Source organism: Arachis duranensis, chromosome 3, assembly GCF_000817695.3.
Source record: "Arachis duranensis cultivar V14167 chromosome 3, aradu.V14167.gnm2.J7QH, whole genome shotgun sequence".
Lineage (NCBI taxonomy): Eukaryota > Viridiplantae > Streptophyta > Magnoliopsida > Fabales > Fabaceae > Arachis > Arachis duranensis.
Window position 1 is genome coordinate 127,533,188 of NC_029774.3, and position 18,998 is coordinate 127,552,185.

The 18,998-nt window shown below is 36.4% G+C and overlaps 1 protein-coding gene across 7 annotated transcripts; it reads right to left on the bottom strand.

The window, feature by feature from the left end:
* Window positions 1-2,689: 2,689 nt before the first annotated feature.
* Window positions 2,690-9,299, bottom strand: LOC107481480 (uncharacterized CRM domain-containing protein At3g25440, chloroplastic). Of its 7 annotated transcripts, XM_016101761.3 has the most exons (9): window positions 7,952-8,313; window positions 5,954-6,457; window positions 5,368-5,418; window positions 5,141-5,215; window positions 4,294-4,747; window positions 3,634-4,035; window positions 3,262-3,402; window positions 2,991-3,051; window positions 2,690-2,865 (listed from the first exon to the last, which is right to left on the bottom strand). In XM_016101761.3, coding segments are annotated over exons 4-9 (1,119 nt in total). In that variant the 5' UTR covers window positions 5,200-5,215; window positions 5,368-5,418; window positions 5,954-6,457; window positions 7,952-8,313; the 3' UTR covers window positions 2,690-2,863. The 7 variants fall into 7 exon arrangements, with proteins under 7 accessions (XP_015957247.1, XP_015957248.1, XP_052115171.1 ...); XM_016101762.3 differs by having other exon boundaries at window positions 2,690-3,051; window positions 4,321-4,747; XM_052259211.1 differs by having other exon boundaries at window positions 2,690-3,051.
* Between the last annotated feature and the right edge of the window lie 9,699 nt (window positions 9,300-18,998).

Genomic DNA, 18,998 nt, shown 5'->3' on the forward strand with positions numbered 1-18,998 from the left:
AAGAAAAGATAAAGATAAAAAGAGAATGCTTTAAAGAGTGGTCTTTATGCCGCAATGCAGATAACTGGGAAAATTATAAGGCGGCTAAGAAAGAGACAAAAGTGGCTGTAAGTGAAGTAAGAACAAGAGCATATGAGGGTCTCTACCAGTCTTTGGACACGAAAGAAGGAGAAAAAGGTATATATAGAATTGCAAAGAGCCGAGAAAGAAGAACAAGAGATTTGGATCAGGTTAAGTGCATAAAGGATAAGGATGGAGAGGTGTTGGCTCTTTGAGAAGATTAATGAAAGGTGGAAGAGCTACTTCTACGAGTTATTTAATGAGGGACAGAAGACTCTTCCGAGCCTTGGTCGATTATGCACAAGGGAAGAAGATCAAAACTTGGACTACTATCGAAGGATTCGAGATTTCGAGGTAAAAGAGGCTCTAAAGCAGATGAAAAATGGCAGGGCAGTAGGACATGATAATATCCCGATTGAGGTTTGGAAGGGTCTTGGAGGAAAAGGCATCAACTGGTTAACCAAGCTTTTTAATGAGATTTTAAGGTCAAAGAAGATGCCTGATGAGTGGAGAAAGAGCACCTTGACCAGTCTCTGATCACCAAACACAATACTCTATCTCAGTCCGAAACAAATGCAACCTAAAGTGTTGGCCTGCTAGCTAAAGGTGCTCGCCAATATACATTAAAATTGCTGTCCCTTTAGCTTTTATCTTTTTGTTAATAAACATTTGTCCCCTGCATATTTATCTTTACCTTTCAATTGACATATATGTTCTATAAGTCATATTGCATCCTTTCAATTGACATATTGTATCATTGTTAATTTTTGCACACTGCTTCAGTAACTTCCATGAGGTGGTCAAAGGAGATCTACGTGTAAACAGTCTCACTGTATACATGATACACGATAGGGCGCAATAGCGTCATTTGATCCATGTAGCAAACCCATCTATTGTTGTTGTTGTAACCTGCCGGTGGCAATGGCTTCACTTACAAGTGTGCATAAATCAATTAAAATATTTGCTTGTTTCCGATTAATTTGTAGATGTTGATGTAAGTTCAGTCTGAGAAGGGAAAACTCCAATATAGAGGTGAAAATTGGAGAGAACACCTTACGAAAAGTTAAAAGTTTTAAGTATCTTGGGTGCATCATACAGGATAATGGAGAGATTGAACATGATGTAAATCATAGGATCCAAGCAGGTTGGTCAAAATGGCGGAGTGCATCTGGTTTTATATGCGACAAAAAAGTGCCTTTAAAACTTAAAGGTAAATTCTATCGCATCGCTATAAGACCGGCTATGTTGTATGGTACGGAGTGTTGGGCGGCTAAAGGAGAGCACGAACATAAGCTGAGTGTGGCAGAGATGAAGATGTTGAGATGGATGAGTGGTCACACGCGATTGGATAAAATAAGGAATGAAGATATAAGGGAGAGAGTTGGAGTAGCACCCATTGTGGAAAAGATGGTTGAATCGCGTCTTAGGTGGTTTGGACATGTGAGAAGAAGACCGATAGAACATCCAGTCAGGAGGGTGGATGAGATGGAAGATGGACAAAGGGCGAAAGGCAGAGGAAGACCTAAGAAGACCATCCATGAGGTGGTCAAACGAGATCTACATGTAAACGGTCTCTCTGTAGACATGATACATGACAGAGCACAATGGCGTCGTTTGATTCATGTAGCCGACCCCACTTAGTGGGATAAGGCTTTGTTGTTGTTGTTGTATAATTGGGGGGGCCTATGTTTAATATTTACGTCATGGGGGTTATTGTATAAAAATAAGAAAATAGCTATACAGCAAAAATCAAGCTTGAAAGTGGCTTCAGTATCAAGATCAGAGCTCACATGACGATTAAAATTATCTCTAACTCTTCAATATTTTTTCTCTTGTGTTTTCTCTTGGTTCTACTTATAAAATTATCAATAAAAAATCATACTTTATCCTCTCAAATGAAAAAAAAAATATTAAGAACCCATTCCCCATATAACATATATCTTTATGCATATGCTCTTTTCAAAAACGGTATAATTTTTTAATTATTTAAAAATGTAAACTTAGTTAAGTTAGTTTAAGCTTATTAACTTATTGTTGATTGTAAAAGCCTAATTAGTGCAGGTACAACATATATAAAGCCTTCATTTTAAATTAATGAAGATAATAAAAAAAAACATTCATTGATATCCCACCTAAACATTTCCTAAGGAGTTTTGCAAAAAAAAAATAAAATAAATAGAAAGCAATTCATCATTTAAGACAGCTGATAGGCTTAAGAGCAGAAAGAGAGGAAGTCAAAAAAACAAAACAAATGTTTCATAGCAAAAGAAATGCAAGAAGTTAAAAAGTGGCAGTAAATCCAGATCTTACTGATGTCTAATTGTCTATTAATGTCTCCAAGAGACCAAGACTCCAACCCAACTTTATAATAATTTCTTTTATCTATTTTGTCTTGTGTGTTTACTGTCTACTTATTCCACAAAGAAATCCTAGCGCTGCAATATTAAGCTTATTTCTTATAGCTTATTAGTTATTACTAATCAACATTTATTCACACAGCATTGCTGATTTTATATTTTTTCATTGTGGTCCTAAATTAACGATAAAATTAACTGATGTGTTATCATAGAAATCTTTCCAAGATAGACACCAAAAAAATCGCTACAAGATAAAAAAGGATAAAAGGATGTTTAATCATAATTGCATGTTTGATATATAGCAACTTGACAATTGTAGGCCTCGAGACTACAAATAAATATTCAAATGTGAGATCTTATACTCCCTTAAGCGCAAATAATATAACGTTGTCCGAAGCTCGTGTATACGTTAAAGTCCACCAATGGTAGATTCATGCTTCTACAATTTCTGACGTCCAAATAACCACAAATTAAATTGGGTGGGGAAAAAAATGTAGTTGATGCAATATGGTGTTTGAACATTAAAGCTTAGTCATTATCCATTTATTCCCATTCATTGTTCTTTCCACTTACATTTTCCCTTTAAAACAGTGTGTAATCCTGCAGTTTTATTTGTCCTGGTAGACGATGGTCCCTGCCACAATTTGGAAAGAATAGTTATTACAAAATTTATTATTTATCATAAAAGTTAGGGATAGCTACTATTTTGGTTCCTCTAAGGTTTGGGGTCAAAATCGAAATCATCCCCAAAATAGTACTTATCCCTAAAAGTTATGATTATAAATTCTAGAATTTTTCATTTGGTGATAAATTTCTACAATTGGCTATAAGATAATGGACCAACCTTAATATCTTTAGTTGTATCATCTTTCCCTTTTCTAAATTTTGCGAGGTGCTGGTGATACTCTTCAAGCTCCTTCTCCAACTTTTCAATGAACTGGCTTGTATGTTCAAGTGACTGCTCGTATCTATATTTCTCCAAGGCCTATAAATTTTACGTATACAAAATAAGTTAGAAACCATAAGCATTATGCAGAAAAAATAGAATCCACTACTTTTCTCAACAAAATATATTTCAACTTAAAACAATTGTCAACTACAAAGGAAGGATGCTACCCTTCTGAATGACAGAAATACACATAATTCAATGTTAAATATTATATAATATTTATCAAGAACTACATTTGGTAAATGCATAACACAAAGCTAAAATTACCTTTGCTTTTGATAATGTATCTGGAGGTGACATTATTTTTGGCTGTTCGTAGTTCTTACCACGGAAGAAAATGATAGTATTATTAGGCTTGATGTCAATCACAATGCCTTTGCTCAGTCGAGCAAGCTCTTCAGCATATTCATGAACCTGCCCAGGTTTGCAAGGTTTGCATATAACCTTTACTGTCTCATGATTCTTCCAATGAAGATGCATGTTAAGAACTACCCCACCAAACACTCCTCGTCTCCCAACAATAACAAAATGCTTCTTTTTCTCACCCGTTCGCTTCAGGTAATGCCTCTCTTCCTCAGTTAAAATTTCAGGATCAAATGTTTCCGCAGGGATTTTCAGCATATGATATTTCCTTAGCTTCTCAATCAACCATGTTTCTTTTCGCTTGGCCTGCAGGTTTATAAGTTGAGAGGAAAATCAAACCTCACAGAAGCACTTAATTCAATTACAACAAGTCCACATGTAGCTATGTTCTGATATCCAATTCCCAGATGGCAAAAAGCATTAGCATCACCTTTCAATCACAGATTATTAGAATTCACCTTAAGGATTATTAAAAATATGTAAAAAGTAAATTATTATTACTGAAAAATCAAGCAAATGAAATAGGGTACAAGAATTTACATTACAGAAATAAGTCAAGCCAACCTTTTCAAGCTTATATCTAATTCGAACCTCTGGATTTGGGGAATTCATCTTCTTTTTAGCCTTCAAGCGGTAGAATCTGAGCTCATTCAATTTAGCTTTTCTAGACATTTTCTTCTTTGGGCTCTTTTTTATGGAACTAATATCATCAGGTGACCCAAGAGAGAACCTCACAACATCATAATCAGTCTTCACCTGAACTGATTCATTACTTATATATCTGGCAGGTTTTGAGTTTCTCAAAATACCAGGGATTCCAAATATCTTTGATCTCTGCCAAAGATATCCCAATTGAGAAGGTAGATATGGAACCCTTGAAAGATGCCATGCTGTGTTGCAAGTTTGTGGATGTATGCACGTATGAAGAGTAGAAGACTGGAAACACCAACTTGCTGCAGGATATGATGCAATGGTCGGAAAATCCTCAACTAGACAGTATAACGTGAATATGCTATCTCTGCATTTGTGAGAATAAGTAATCAGAAGCTAGGGCCTATGAGCTCTATAAAATTATTAGGAACTACATCAAATATATTCACAACAACGAATCAACTGCATACTGATGCTAGCTTGAAGGGTACTTAGGGTCCCGATTCTAATTGAGGAGAATGGAGAAAAAACAGTTATATAAGATCTTATGTTATATATAATGGCATGAAAGTAAGTTATATTGTATAAAATATATGTTGTTGTGTGAACTAAAATTCTAACCCCCTTCCCTCTCTTTTTTCTCTCTTTCTCTCTTTGCTCTTGCCCTATAGGTAAAGGAAGCGAGTAATCAGGATCAGAAGAATAGAAAAATCACAAGAAATATATATGTAACTAAAAAAGGCATTAGATAGAAGTTAACCTCTTGAATCTACTTGAAAACCCATGCCTTGCAGCTCTGAATAAGGCCGCAGAAAACATATAAGATCAAATCCAACTGAAAAATAACAAATGGAAAACTGATAAGGAAATAACGGATAGAAGGATAAAGAATTGAATTAACTAAAAAGTAGAGAAAAAGACCAGCAGGCTCTGGGATAGGCCTACTGAATGTGGGGGGGAAAAAGAACTCAGGTGATGATTACTGACTCTTTAATGCTGAATCCTGATTCATCAGTTATGGATTCCGATTATGCACATCTGTCGATTTAGACCAGACATTAAATAAATAAGTGATATAAGCAATCAAAAGACAATTCATGATTACCAGTTTTCATATAACTAAGACAAATTGACATATATTAGTTTTAAGAGAAGAAAAGTAAAGTTCAGAGGATATTACAAGCTATACAAGTTAGACTTGCCATGAGTGCCTACATTCATTAATGTGCAATGAGAATAGAATTAGCCAGTTAGGTAGTTCTTTGAAAAATAAATACGAGTCTGTTACCAACTTGACAAATTGACAAATTATTAACAAATTAACATGACAATAGCAAGAAGTGAACAACACAGCAACCAGCGGAAAGAAAAACTAGGCAGCAAAAACTAGGCAGCAATAACAAGTTAACAACATAGCAAAAAATTTAATAAACCCAACAAGAAACAACTAACACAGCAGCAATTAACAAAATAACAACACAGCAGCAAGAAGTGAAAAACACTGCCAATACAGCAACCAGCAGCAAGAAGTGAACAACACAGCAAGGATCTAAGAGTAGAGAACTACACCTACCAGAACTGAGGCACCGACGGACACAGATGAAAGGCGAACACAGCAGCAGCTGGGAGGCGACCATAGCCACGGCTGGAAGGTGACTGGAAGGAACGGACCGAAGGAGAGGATGCTGTGAAGGCAATGGCGACGAGGAGAAGATAGGAAGGAGACAGCAGCGGGAGAGGTTGGCGGATTCTAAGAGAGGGAGAAGGAAATTCGTGGCTTCAGGAAGAGGAAGAAGGGAACAGCAAAATGCACGGTTGTTGGGACTTGTGAGAAGAGGAATTGAAGGTGCTTGCTGGAAGAGAGGAGAAGTGAGAACGGTGGCTGGCTGGGAGAAGTGGGGGACGGTGTCTCTGGGAGCAATAGAAGATGAGACGAAGTAACTTCTCTCTCATCCTTTCTCTTTTCATTTTTTTAAAATTTATTTTTATCCGTTTTGGGTGTTTTTTTCCAAGGTTTTGAAAACTGGACCGATCATCAAACCACTTTAGTCACTGGTTTACTGATTTACTGGTCCAACTGGTGGTTCAGCCGAAAAAACCATTTTAGAATAGAATAATAAATAAATTATAAATATGCAAGTATTAAGTTGAAGGTATAAGGTAGAATGAAGTTTTTCCAATGGAGTAGTGAATTACTCTTTTAGGATTTTCCTTTTTTTATATTAAATACAAAATTGCCAGATGAAAGCATGATACCAAGCGAGTACAATTCCTCATCAATACATAAAATGTTAAAAGAAATATTTGACAAGAATAGGAAGAATATCAAATGAATTATCATAAATCCAACTGAAAAATAAACATAGTACTCGGATAAATAAATTTGATAACATTATTAATAACAAAGTTGGTAGTGGACTAGTGCTAGTAAGGCTTCACCAAATGAAGGTGCATACAGGCTTTAAGAGACAATAGACTTGGGTTTGTGCAGTAGCATTTTGGATGAGTTGCTTTGAAGACCATTTGGAAAAACTAAGCTTTGAATAGGTATAATACTGGCTTCACCAAATGCTCATAACACACAGAAAGAGAGTTTCTCAAGATACATAAATAAGTGCTCATCCTCTAAAAATAATCATCTGAATCGGTATAAGGCAGGAAAAAATGACCATAAGTCTCTTTACCCAAGTCAAAATAAACAACCATATCTGAACTCAACAATCAGCATTCAACACCAAACATTACAAAACATTAACCAATAATCACACTAAACCTGCAACCAGCAATTACAAAACAGCAACAAACACTAGTACATTATAAAACATTCCAAAACAGTGATGACACTAAACCTGCATAGTAAATAATCTCAAAGACAATTATCACCAATATCCAGCAAATAAACAATAAATACACAACAACAATTTAGCAAGTAAACAAGAACAAGACCTAAATAGAAAATCCAACAAATTAAGTCGCAGCAACCTAACAATTTGGCAAATTAAAACAACAGCAGCCCAACAATTTAGCAAATTATCAACTTAACAAGTTCAAGAATAGAAAATCATAACAAAAACAAAAAAAATTAAAAGTAACAGAAGAACACAAGAACAATTAGCAAATTAACAAGTTCATAATAACAGTTAAAATTTACCAGAAGAACACTAATGCAAGTGGAATCATCATGCTAATATGTTTTCTGCAAAGATGCTATTTGTGCAGCTAAAATTCGTAATTACTATGATCCAATTATTCTAATTTCACATGCAATCAACTAACTAAGTTTCTAAAAGCTAGAAATTATAAGAACCAACCATCAATATGGTTAAAGCATTTCATCAAACATGTTGAGTGCGGTAAAATTAAAACAAAATAAGAGAATTAAAAGCTTAATTTCAATGTGATAGAGAAGAGAACATAACTATTTTAACTTTAATTCAGTCTACGAAAAAATCCAAACCACTACCAAATCAAATAATTACTTATTGTAATAGAAATCAGAAGTTGCAGAGTTTGAAGCAGAGTATTGGTGTTGTGTGAGTGTATTGTCTGGTGGCGGGTTTAGGGAACTCACGGCGGCGACAAAAGAGAGCAGTTCGAAGGCTGGGTGGAGAGCGCGGGTTGGTCGCAGAGTTTGAAGCAGAGCAACGTGGCTTCCAGACGATGGCGAACTCGAACGGTGAACAGCGAGTGAACGCGAACGTGAACGGCAAACAAACGGCGACGGAAGCGCGGCTGAGCAGACAAAGACGACGGACGCCGAGCTCGAGGAAGCAGCCGCGATCGGTGACAGCGAACAGGGGTTGAAGACTTGGAGCACGAGGGAAGCTAGATGACGGATGGCGAACTTTGAGTGCGACGGACTGCGGCAGTATGCCACTCCTTGCGGCGGTGGCGTAGGCTTGCAGTGCTAGGGTTTTGTGTGATTTCTCTGAATGAAAGGAAGAAAGGGAGAAAGAAACGAAGGAGCTCCCCTTTTTTGTGTAAACCGGCGGAGTTCCGGTTCGGTCCGACCGGACGTTCTCGTCCGGTTCAACACTTTTTCACAGGTTTTCTGATACCTGTTTTACATGTCTGACCGGACCGTTTAATGTTATCGTTTCGCAATTAAACCAGTCCGGCAAGTCTAATCCGGTTTTTGAAACATTTTTAAAAGCCAAATTAATTATTAAACCGTTCTAACTACTGATTCAACTGTAATTCAACTGAAATAACCGTTTTATAATAAAATAATAAATAAAATATAAATAAACACAATAAAACATAATTTGAATAAACTCAATATTTGTATGGAAATCTTAATTTTGCTGTTTGACTTGATAAATCTAAAAGAAAGCATATGTAAAAATATGATGGATTCAATAAAAATAAGCAAGCCCCACTTAAAAGTGAAAACAAAGTCAAATATTTTTAAACCCAATATGTATATCATAGAGTTTGATAATAGCTACAGCAGAATTGAAGCTAAAGCATGCCAGTTAATAGCTCATTACTCATTCAGTCCTCACTCTCATGAAGTAGTAAACATCCCTTTTTTAATCCGCAAAAATTTGTGACACATGAAAATTGATCTAGCTTAGTGTGACATAATAAATTAAATGAGAAAACTTCTTGACAACAAGACAAATGATAAATCATACTCCTAACTACTTCAATCAAAATAAGGGCAACAAAATTCACCATATGCACATATTCTTTGCCCCTACCAAACTTCAACTTTAAGATGCAACTAGGTGAAAGTTACATTACAAAAGTCATTAGCATGATAAGAAAGTCAAAGCTTCAGAAGTACATACATGATAAATCGTTAAATTCATAAATAAAGAAAAAAGGTCCACCTATTAGTTACCTCTTAGAAACTCTACAGCTTCATCTAGACAAGGTTAAGCAACTCATCATAACCTTTTAGAGTTTCTGTCACTGTAATTCAACAAAGTAAAATGTAATGAAAATATGTATAAGAGTATGCAACCATTTTAATTCAAGAAAGATGCACAAAATCTCAACTTAGTATTGGTTAGCAAATGTTCATAACTTGCAGTTGAGCACTATTCATTTGAACTTAAAATAAACAGTAGTGATTTAAAACAAAAAAATTGCCAAACTGACACGATTTTTTATTCAGAAAGACAGGACATACATCAAGATTCAAGAGTAAGCATAACAGAATCAAGAACATCATCTACAATCCTAAACCAATTAAAACAACAATAACCGTAAAAAAATACCTTCTAGAGCACAGAGGTGAGGGAGCACGACGGAAGGCTGGACCGGGCAGAACTGGAGAAGAGGTATCTCAGACTGCCGCAAAACTGAAGCCGATGAGGGTGGTGAACGGCATAACTAGAGCAGAGGAGGGGGTGTGGGCGGAACTGGAGCGGAGGAAGGTGGAGGGTGGCGGAACTGGAGCGGAGAAGGGATAGAGCGAGGTGGAGTGTGGCAGAACAGCGGCTGTGCAGTGGAGGAACGACGCAAGACGAGTTGCAATGGGGACGACGGCTTCGTGCACTATCGGAGACGATCGTACTGAGAATGACGGCCTCGAGCAGTCGCGACTTGCGACGGCGGCGGTGATACGGCGGTGGCTGGACGAAGCAAGTGATGGGACTTCTGCTGAGGGAGTGAGGGAGGAGATCGAGAGGAAGGAGATGCTGAGCAAGGTTCTGAAAATCGGTTCGGACTGGCCAGTCGAACCGGTTTAACCGCGAACTGCTGAGAAAAAGATTCGAGTAAACAGCAAAACCGAAAATTTCAAAAATCGAATTTGAACCGATGAACCGATCAGAAACCGGTCGGTCGAACCGAACCGTGACCCTACCAGTTTTTTGAATGCCCAGCCAAATGTTGTCGTTTCCTTGTTTCAGCCTCCAGAAATCCAATTAGCCCTAAGCCCTAGCCCCCAACCAGATCCAGCTTCCAAAACTTAGAACGCCTCTCTCATGCGGGGCTCCTCCCAATCTCATCAAGCTCGTCGTCCCTCACCTCCATCCAGCCACCTCCTCGTGCCGCCGCCGTCGTCCTTCGAACAGCCACCATCAGCTCGCTCCCTTCTCCCCCATCGCGCAGCAGCCATCGCAACCTTCCTTCCCTTCCATCGCGCAGCCACCGTAGAAACGTCGAAGCCTCCGTCGCGCACCCACGCCGCTGCTAGCTCTGTTGGTCACTCGGTTCGAAGGTGCTCCACCACTGTTCCTTGTCTTGGTCACTCGGTGTCTCTGTCTCCCTTTTGTTCAGCCGCCGGACTACTCCTGACGCCGTCGCTGGTTGGAGCTTCGAAGCTCACTCGGTCCCTCACTCAGCTAACGTCTCAGACTCTCAGTAATGGAAGCATAGTCGCCGGGCTCGCCTACTGCCTCCGTCACAAAGCTCTGTTCCACCGTCGCCGCCGCCATCTCTGTTCCTGCCTCTATCGCCAACTCTCTGTTTCCAGCGCCGTCATCCTTCCTTGCATTTGAATCTGTAATGGAGCCTCTGTTTGATTTTGATTCTGATTTGTTTTTATTTTGAACTTTTTAATTCTGATTGTTGGTTTGATTCTGATTTATTTTTATTCTTCAGTCGTCCTCCCTATTGTTGATTCTGATTTGTTCTTTCGTTGGGTTGTTCTTGATTCTTTGGTTGGGTTTTTTTATTTGTTCTTGATTTTCTGGATTTAGAGTTATTTTTTATTGAATTTTTGGATTTGAATTTTAAATTCGTGCTTGATTTGCAATTTCTGTTTGATTCTTCTTATTGTTGTTGTGGTTGAAATTCAAAATTGAAATATGATTTTTCTTCTTCGCCAATTTCATATTTTGGACTTGTTGATTTGTGAACTGATCTTGTGAAATTAAATTTATGATCTATTGTTGGATTTGTTGCTAAATTGCTTGTTGAATCTGAATTTGCATCGATTTCGGCCTCTCTCTTTTTTCTTGAATTACTGTTGATGCTGTTGCGAGTCTTGTTCTGTTGATAGCTGAGATTTGGTTGCTTCTTGATCGATTTGTGGTGGTTGCTGTTGTTGCCTTAGTCTAGCTGTAATCTCTTCCCACTCAATTTTCCATTCTACAACTTCATTCTAGCAAATTTCTTGCAAGCTTGGACCCATATCCGGTTGGTAGCAATGATAGAAATCTTAGAGCTCTTTCAAACCTCTTTCCACCTCTATAAATCTCTGTTCCTCAGGTGTTTCTCTGGCGTTTCAGTATTGTTCAGTACATATTGTCCATCCATAACCATCTTTTTCATCTTCAGATTGTTGAGTTATTTGATTTTCCATGAAAAATGGAAGAAAACCTCTCAATGAGACTACCAATGTTAGAACTCCCTCTTTGAGTTATGGAGAGAAACTCCAAATTGAACCCAAATTCAATATCAATTCATTAATTCCTTTAATATATTGATAAAAATCTCTTATCTATACTCTTAAAACACTAAGTAATTCTAATGGGCATAACTAGTATCCTTCCTAATATTAAATTGTGACATGTAGAGGATGTTGTTGCTGATGTGAGCAGGTGTTTTATTTGCCATTTTCATTTCAAGTGCATAAATGGCTTCACTGAATTCAATTTTCAATTTTTGTGCTGCTGAATAAGGCAAGGGATTGTAAATATGAATGAATGTGATAAAATTGTGAATATGAATAAATATGATTGATGACAAACTTGGAAGTTAGCATTTTATGTTTAGTTGGTTGTTTTTGTTATTTGACTTTTGAGTTTGTATTTGAATGAGATCATAACATTCTGGTTTATATAGTACTTTTAATTTGGATGATATTTTAAAGTTTATATTAAACTAAAATTATGTTTTAATGTGTTTATTTATATTTTATTTATTATTTTATTATAAAACGGTTTTTTCGGTTCAACCACGATTGAACCTATGAACCACTGAACTAGTGACTAGAGAGGTTCGATGACAGGTTCGGTTTTCAGAACCTTGATGTTGAGTAAGTGAGTAAACTGTTGAGCTTAGGGAACTGAATCAGGGTTCTCCTTTTTTTTTCCCTTACATGAATGAAACAGCGCCATTTTCATATAAAATGTGAAAACCAGACGATTCCAATTCAATTCGACTGATCGGTTCCTATCTGGTTTGACAGCCCGACCACGGTTTTTAAAACAAACGGTTATGGTTATTAGCCAAAATATTTTTTTGTCAGTTCATGATTTGACCGATTCTACCAACCAATTTGAACCAATTTTTATAACCTTGTTTTTTTTCCTACTCAAAACGAGTCATTTTGGCCTTAGTCCAAAAATCCACCCGGTTCTGATTCGGTGCAGGTCCACTGATCTGTTATTTTGTTCTCAGCCAATTTTCTAATTCTCTACTGATTTTTAACCGTGCAACTAGGTATCTTTTAAAAATTATCCATTATTCAGCTTTTAAAAGAGAGAAAAATTAAAAAACAAGTAACTTTTCATAAAAAATAAATAATTTTTTTAAAAAATAGATATTTAAATTAATTAAATAATATTATTAAAAGACTAACTAAAGGCTGAAAATTTAAAGGACAAGTAACATTTCTCGATTTTTAAACATGACATTTTTATTTAAAATCAGAAATTTTTTAAATAAATATTTTATTTATAGGTATAGGTAACTTGACACAATTTATGTATTTGTGTCCTATTATTTATCTTATTTATAACATAAACGAAATAATACAAATGTTTTAAACAAATAAAACGGATGTACCCATGTTACGTGAGAAAAGACGAAAAACGAATGTACCCATGATACGTGAAAAAAGATGAACTCAACATATCTCGTTTACAATATAAACTAGATATAATCATAATTAAAACGTTTACACTGTAAACAAAATACACTACAACAAATTTAAACCAAATATAAAAAGATATGCAGTATTAACCTTCCTCATAAATATATTACTCTTTCCTTCCCATTCTTCCTTTTTTTTCTTTCAATAAGTTCAATAAAAATGTATAGCGATGAATATATTTTTATCAATGTATATCCTAAAACAGTGATGATGGTGTTGTATTTGAATATGATACTTCTATCTTTTTGCACACTCGTCGTTTTAATTCTCTGTTTAAGTTAAATAGTCTAACATTGACGAGTATGGGTACTAATGCGATAACGGAGGTTGAAATAGTTTAGTATAAGTTGTTAGCACCGATGGAAAATAGAGTATTTCGTTTTCATATTTTTTTGGCTCGATGGCGATGAGCATTTGCGCCTAATATTTGATGTCCATGGGATAATCATGGCTCATCAAGTGATGGAGCCTTCTATGAAGGTTGGTGATGTAGGTGATAGTGGTTCTGGGTATTCAAATTTTGTCCAAGATTATATACCTCTTGCACCACCCCTTTAGTGGAATACACAGACGTGGATATTGAGGAGTCGGATGAAGAATATGTTACAGACAGCAATAAAAGTAGTTATACTGAGCTTGAGAAGGAATTTATACCTAGGACTCTGGTAGGTGGAATAGTTCAATACCTTGCCCTACAACCAGTTTCGGAGTTTCCAGTAGTAGCTAACCACCATCGCACGCTGAATCTTGACACAATGCATGATGATACTCCATTTTTCAATATGGGGGGCAAATGATTACAATACAGACGACAACATGAAGTTTCGTATTGGTCATAGATTCAATAGCAGGGAAGTTGTCATGCTAGGTGTGAAGAATTACAGCATTCGGAGGAGTGTCGAGTATAGGATTGTAGAGTCTGATAGAGAAAAGTATCATGTGCATTGTAGACAATCTGCAACAAGATGTCCTTATAGTCTCCATGTTGCACTCCGATAGAATCTTGGATATTTGTAAGCCACTACTTGATGTCTCAAGTAAGTTTATTCTTGTTTATCATGATTATTGTAACACCCTACCACACAGAGTCTTACGCTTAAGTCGTAAAACAGAGGTGGAGAGGTATTACAACCTCTAAAAGTAAAATACGTACATAAATATAGTTGAAAGAATTCATATCTAGGAGCGTTGGAGAATAAGTTAAGCACAAGCGAAAACAGGAAATCGTATCACTCGCATGGATGAGTAAAATAGATAGGTAAGATCAAAAGAAGGCTAAAAACATTATATATAGATCGGAGTTCCAAAATACAGACATCAAGCTCCAAACTCGACCTGCGAAACTAATGCCAGTCTTACAACCCAAAATATAACTCAAACTACAGAATAAACACCTGTTTTTTCAAGTTAACCTTTAAGAGGGACAAAATATAAAATATACATGCAGAGATTCTATATACATATGTACATAACCTAAAATAAAATATAACGGTCTAAAAGATAGTTTTTTGCTTGTAGGGAGGGTCTTTAGATGCCCAACCAGATGTCTCTCGACCTACATTTGAAAAACAACAGAAATATGTATGAAATGAGAACCGGGGGTTCCCAGTATGCTAAAGGTGTCCACATAGTTAATATAAAAGGTCCCGAGAAAGCCAGAGACATTCCTATAACTCTAATACTCAGATTTCAGCTTAAAGGTCCAACTAAACCAAAAAGTAAGTAAGTTATCTAAGGTGTTCAAGTTATAAATCTAACTTTAAACTAACATTTCACTTTCTGTCTCCTCCAACCCTCCGAATCACCGGTGGAACAATCTCCCCCCGCCCTCCACATCTCTGCCAAGAGGGATTTCTGATAAATCATACGCATACAATTCAAGTAAGAAAAACACAGACAGATGTGCAATTACAGCAAATAGAACAAGTAGTATATAAGCAGAGTTAAGCAATTAAGCAAACCAAAATAATGCACACCAACGCAAAACATACAAATGCACATGATGTATGCCTGTCTTATGGTTGATGAGTCTCATCTGTCGGTTATATGGCCAACCCGACATGTCCTGATAGTTAACCATTGGACAGTCCCTCTGTGCGCGCATCCCCAAGCTCAAAATAATATCCATGGAGTCAAACTCTAAGCTCATATATAATATTCCATAGAGTCAAACTCCATGCTCAATAATATTCTATATATATATGTGTGTGTGTGTGTGTGTGTGCATGCCCATGGGAGAACCCGGTCAGTTAAAGTGCCCGATGACATATTGCGAAAGAGGGTCAACAAATAGTCTCAAATATACAAGCCACATAATAATCTTATTCTTTTTAAAATAACACTTCAAATCAAAACTTCAATTTTTTTTATAGAAATTTCAGTAGTATCTCCTCTAAAACTGAAACTTTTTCCACCTTTCAAGGGTCTCCACCACCAAACCAAACAACTCTCAGTTATTCAAATTGTTTCCAGTATCAAATTATTTTAAAATCAAGCCAATTTTAATATTAAATCTTTTTCCAAAATCAACCAAGTCCAATAACAAATCGCTTACAAAATCAAACCACACATCTGTCAACCAATCCAATCAATTCTATTTCACAAACTTACCATCAATCCTCAACACATCAACGGTCTTCATTATTTTTTTTATACTTATCAAAGATATAATCCAACACATACAAATTCATTCATCCTTTATACACACATCATATATTATATACATAATCCATCAATAATTCATTCAGTTCATTCCTATCTTAAGGTCTTCTAGCCTAAGTTTTCACGTGACATTAAACATTAACTACGAGAAACCAAAACCATACCTTGGCCGATTCTCCCTTAAACTCGGAACACCTCAAAAACCTCTTTTTCCACAAGCTTCAAGCTTCCAAACGTCAATTTCTCAAGTTTAATCACTCGGATTTCGTTCCAAACCGCCCAATTGAACTCCAAATCAACAAGAACACAATCTAATTCACACAATATCACTATAATCATCATAGAATTCACTAAATTGGAAATTCACCAAGAAATAGGAGTTTCTTACCTTATCCACGGCTCAAATGAATAAGACCCAACAATTTCTGCTAGCTAATTCAATCCTAAAATATCAAAATTACAAAATTCTCATTTCAAATCCCCATATATATTCAAAACTGAAGAGAGGAGATAATGAGAGTGTACATAGGTTTTCTTACCACAACGTTTCGTAGATTTTTTTAGAGAATTTCAAGACGAACGCGTGGCCGCTGACGGCACGTTAATCGGAGCTCCAACTTGAAAATTATGGGCGACGGAAGTTTACGGCGAATACCGTCTCCCCCAAATCACCGTGCTCTCTCTCTTCAACATATGTTCGGTGAATTGGAATGAAAGAAGGCTTGTTTAGTGGTTTTATAGGTTGGGCATTGGGTCTGGTTCAACCGATTTGGTCCGGTGGCCCAATTTTAGGCCAAAATCTTTAAAATTAGTATCAAAATTTATATTTTTAATATTTTTACTTCTCTAAACTATAAAATTTAATTTCCTATTTTTTCGAATGATAATTAATTTATTAGTTAATTATTTATTAATTTCGCAGGTTTTACAATTATTTTGGAAGAATGTATAACGATCACATTTTAATCTGATAGAAAGGTGCGTAAGTTTGGAAGACCACACACTTGTTTAACTTCCATCATGTCTTAGACTATTGGCAGTTAGGCAACAACCTCGTTTTTAATGTCATCATGTCCCTTATATAATCCAACCCATCTATTACTATCCATGTCCTACAAGTTGTAGTTAAGTAGAGCTATCACCTAAGACCCTTATACAATAAGGTTTGGGAGGCGAAGTAAAATGCAATTGCCTAAATCCATAATGATTCGGAGGAGTCATATAAAAAGGTTCCAACGTTGTTGCAAGTATTACAGAGTTGTTGTCCCAGTATGATGATTGATTTCAGTTTGGTACCATAATATGATGGACACTTGGTGGTCCGCAATTGCTACCAGTTTAACAAGGACTTTTGGACATTTCTTCCTTGTATTAAAGCTTTCAAGCACCACAAGCCCTTTGTATTTGTGGATGGCATGCAACTGTACAACAAGTATGGTGGTATATTGCTACTTGCCGTGACACAAGATGGTAATAGTAACATACTGTCAATTGCTTTTGCTATAATTGAGTTTGAGATGATTGACGTGTCTTAGGACCATCGACAGTTAGACAGAAATCTCGTTTGTAGTGTCATCATGCCCCTTATACAGTCTAACCCATCTATTACTATCCCTGTCCTATAAGATGTAGTTAAGTAAATCTATCACTTCGAAACCTCATACAATACAGTTTGAAAGGCGAAGTAAAATGCAATTGCCTAACCATGATGATTGGGAGGGGTCATATAATAAGATTCCAATATTGTTACAAGTATTGCAGAGTTGTTGTCCCAACACAATGACTGATTTCAGTTCGATACTGTACTATGATGGACACTTAGTGGTCCGCGATTACTGCCAATTTGACAATATTTTTTAGGTATTTTCTTCTTGTATTGAGGATTTCAAACACCACAAGCCCTTTGTATTTGTGGATGACATGCATCTGTACAACAAATACGGTAATATATTGTTATTTGCCGTGATGCAAAATGGTAATAGTAACATACTATCAATTGCTTTGGCTGTCGTTGAGTTTGAGATAACTGAGTTGTGGTCATTTTATTTTTTACCAATCTAAGACGACATGTCACACCACAAGAAGAACTTTTGATTAATATATGTTCCAAGCGATCGAAGTCGCACTGCATGTCAATCATAATTGTTGGAAGCCTCCTAGTACTTATCATGCATACTGTGTCAGACACATAGCAGTGAACTTAATGACCCGTTTTAAATCTGTAGAATGAAAGTAATACTTGATGAATGCTGCATATAATCCAGGCAAGGTAGGATATGAATGGTGTATGGATGCGTTGAAGAGTTTATCCCGTGAGATATTAGACTAGGCCAACAGATTTAACTAGGAGATATGATTATAACATTGTGATAGCAATCGTAGGTTCAGTCACACGACAACAAACCTCTCAAAATGTATGAATGCAGTGCTGAAAGGTATGCGGTATTTACCGGCTAAAGAGAGACGTGTAGAGAGGGATTGCACGAAGAAAAGAGATAGATGACATTGCACGTTAGATTTGAATTGATTTACTTCGTCAACTAGGCAAGGTTAGGTCTCCTAAGTCTTAACCCATACTCAATTGAGTAGTTTGATTGAATAGTTTTTATTTTTCGAATCTGACTAATCTACTATAAAACCAAGACAAAATTCATCAATTTTTTTTGTGTTCGGACTAGGTCTTTGGATTAGACTAAGCCACATACATTCCTACTACGTTTCATTATGGTATAGTCCTATAGGCATCGTTTGTTTGCTGTCCATGCATGTCTACTAAAGACATGAGCACGGTGATACGCATACATCGTTTATTTTATAAGACATAAATTTATAAAGGACATGGTTACACACACTTACACACTAGAGACATGTAATTTGTGTCTCTTCAAAAGAGTGAGACACGACTTTTTAAAGGTGCACATAGAATCATAATAAATTTTTTGGACAATATTATCCTTAGTCAATTTATAAAATTCCTAAATCTACCCTCGTCTCTACTTTATCCCTTTCCATTTCTACACCATTATCTTCTTCATCTTTCTTCTTTTCCAAACCACTATATCTTCTTGAATCCATACCTCTACAAGAATCATTGTCGATCCTCTGCCAAAATCGTTGCTGCTTCTCTTCCAAAATTGTTGCCGCCTCATCTACTGGAAGCGCCGCTGCTGCCTCTCTCAAAATC

Coding starts and splice junctions, on each gene's coding strand:
- LOC107481480 (XM_052259212.1), bottom strand. CDS start 5,199: ATGTTTTCTGCGGCCTTATTCAGAGCTGCAAGGCATGGGTTTTCAAGT. Junction 4,748..5,140: donor TTTTCAAGTAGATTCAAGAG/GTTAACTTCTAT, acceptor TCACAAATGCAG/AGATAGCATATTCACGTTAT. Junction 3,052..3,261: donor ATACAACTAAAGATATTAAG/GTTGGTCCATTA, acceptor AAATTGTGGCAG/GGACCATCGTCTACCAGGAC.